The following is a 2,320-nucleotide window of genomic DNA, read 5'->3' on the forward strand; positions in this document are numbered from 1 at the left end:
CTGGAGCCCTGACTCCCGCGGCGCCCACACCCCGACCACCTCTCTGAGCCCCGCTCCGCTCTCTCTCTCCCCGTCACCAGGTCCCCACTCCTACTGCAACGCGACCTTGGACCTGATCGGGACGTGCTGGCCCCGCAGCGCCGCCGGAGCCCTGGTGGAGAGGCCGTGCCCCGAGCACTTCAACGGCATCAAGTACAACACCACGGGTGAGTGTCGGACCCTCTGCCGTTCTGCACGGCCTGCCGGGAGGGCGGCTTAGGGAGTGGAGGCCCCCCCCCCCCACCCAGCGTTGGAGACGTGCCGAGGGCCAGGTCACCCTCAGCCCGCTGGCGATGAGGACCCTAATAATGTTGGGGACGCTCCTTGTGCCCCACTGTGATCAGACCTCAGCGAGGCAGTGATCTGCCCACGACTCCCGCGCGCCGAGCGGCGAGAACCCAGAAAGGGGAGAAGAACACACTTCCTCCCTTTTGAGGGTGAACCCCTCTTCCAGGTTATCTACGCTGGGTGCGTGAGGCTCCCCATTACAGCTTCTCTTTGTTTAGCCAATGGCCCCCCGCGGGGGGAGGAGGAGGCGGGGGCGCTGCGCTGAGCCCCCAACCCCCGGGTGAGTGGGTTTCACTCTTCACTCCCAGAGAGGGGAGGGCAAGCCCAGCGCCTGTGTTGGGAAAGCAGCCGGGCACGGAAGCTTCTGAGCCAGAGTGGGGTGCTGCCTCTTCCTACCCGGTCTCTCCGGACTGACCCTCGGGCTGAGTCAGAGGCCGTGGGCTGCTTTCCTCCAGCGCCCCAGGCGTCAGGACCACCCCCGCCCCCCGGGGGGACAACCTGTGCCCACCTTCCTCCTGGCTGGAGGCTGTGGAGCCGCCCAGCACCCAGGTGGGATCGTTCAGTACCGGCCCTGGGAGTGGGGGGCTGCCTGAGTCTGTGCCCCCTGCATGGTCCGATGGAGCCAGGCAGGAGCCAGAGCAGCAATCAGTGGTCCCCCTGAAGGCCACTCACATCTCCAGCCCCACCCCACCGGCAGGGGGCCTCCTGGGAGGGAGAGGGTGTCTGAATCCCCTTGCTGGAAACATCATAGCAACCCCTCTCTGAGTGTCTGTCTGTCTGAACTGTGGCACCGCTCGCCCACCCCTCTCAAGCACTCGTGTACACACACACACACACACACACACACACACACGCACGTCCGAGCTCTTAGAGAGAGACGGTTAGAGGGCAAGACAGCAGTGTCTGCATCTGAGCTAAGCACACTCCCCTGCCGGCACCTGCTCCAGTGGAGGGCTCTCCTGGGCCCAAGGAGCCCAGCAGCAGAGGAGCCCCTAACGGAAGGGGATGGTGGAGACAGTGGGGCCGCTCAGGAGGATCCCTGCATCGTCTGAGGCCATGCTTTCTCTCCAGGGTTAAAACAGACCTCCCCGCTGGAAATGAGGTCCCCACCCCGGGAGATGTGCAAGCAGCAGGAATGACGCCCGTGCTCCTTCAGTCCTGAGATTATAGAACTGTGTTTTTAGGATTCTGCGAGCTGGGTGGGGTGTGGCCATGGAACTCGGAGTCCCTGATTCAGCCTGGGCCAGGAGACTACGGGCTAAGGGGGGTGATGAAGCATCTCAACCCATAGCCTGTGGACGGGGGCTGGGGGAGCTGTGCTCTGGTTCCTAACCCAGCCTGGGCTGTCCCCTGTTTTCCCCAACCAGCCTGGAGTGCCCTGCTCCGGCGCCTCCTCCCACGTGTCCCTGTGGTCCTCACAGCTACAAAGGGCTGCTGCTTCCTCCTGGACAAGGTCCACTTTCCTCCTGAGGAATTGCCAGCTCAGCCTCAGCCTCCTGGACCTCAGGCCCTGTTGGGAATGGCTGGCCCCATCTGTACTGGGAGGCATCTCCCAGAACAGGGGATAAAGGGACACTCCACCTAACCCAACCCCATGGAGAGGATGGGTCCCCACTTCCCAGAACCCCATTCTAGACACATGCTGAAGCATGGATAGTGTTCACATGGAAACACATCAGCTGAGTGGTCTCCAGCCAGAGGGGTTGGTCTTTGCATTGGGTCATCCTGCTGTGCAGGAATCTCCTCTTAGGCCCTGGGAGGGGGGGGGGCGGGACAGAGATGATAGGAAAGGCTGAGCTCAGCCCTCAGGCGGCCCAGGCAGCTTAAAGACCAGACTCGCACAAATCAGCAGTCGGGGACTGGGAAGGGGGGCTTGGTGGGCCTGCAGCATTCCTGGAAGTCTTCATGGAGAGGGTGAGGTTGGGCCTTGATTCAGTGGGGATGTCACAATTCTCAAAGACAGGCCTGGTGCAGGGGCGGGGGGGGGGGGGGG

General features: G+C 63.2%; 1 protein-coding gene across 1 annotated transcript in view; it reads left to right on the plus strand.

Moving 5' to 3' along the window:
- The window catches only part of CRHR2 (corticotropin releasing hormone receptor 2), a 30,626-nt gene that overhangs the window by 11,827 nt on the left and 16,479 nt on the right, over positions 1 to 2,320 (plus strand). Inside the window, exon 3 of the mRNA XM_005862945.2 lies at positions 81 to 206. Within this exon, the coding sequence (XP_005863007.1) occupies positions 81 to 206 (126 nt within the window). The remainder of the gene's footprint in view (positions 1 to 80; positions 207 to 2,320) is intronic.

This window comes from Myotis brandtii, unplaced genomic scaffold (assembly GCF_000412655.1).
Source record: "Myotis brandtii unplaced genomic scaffold, ASM41265v1 scaffold17, whole genome shotgun sequence".
NCBI classification, from domain to species: Eukaryota; Metazoa; Chordata; class Mammalia; order Chiroptera; family Vespertilionidae; genus Myotis; species Myotis brandtii.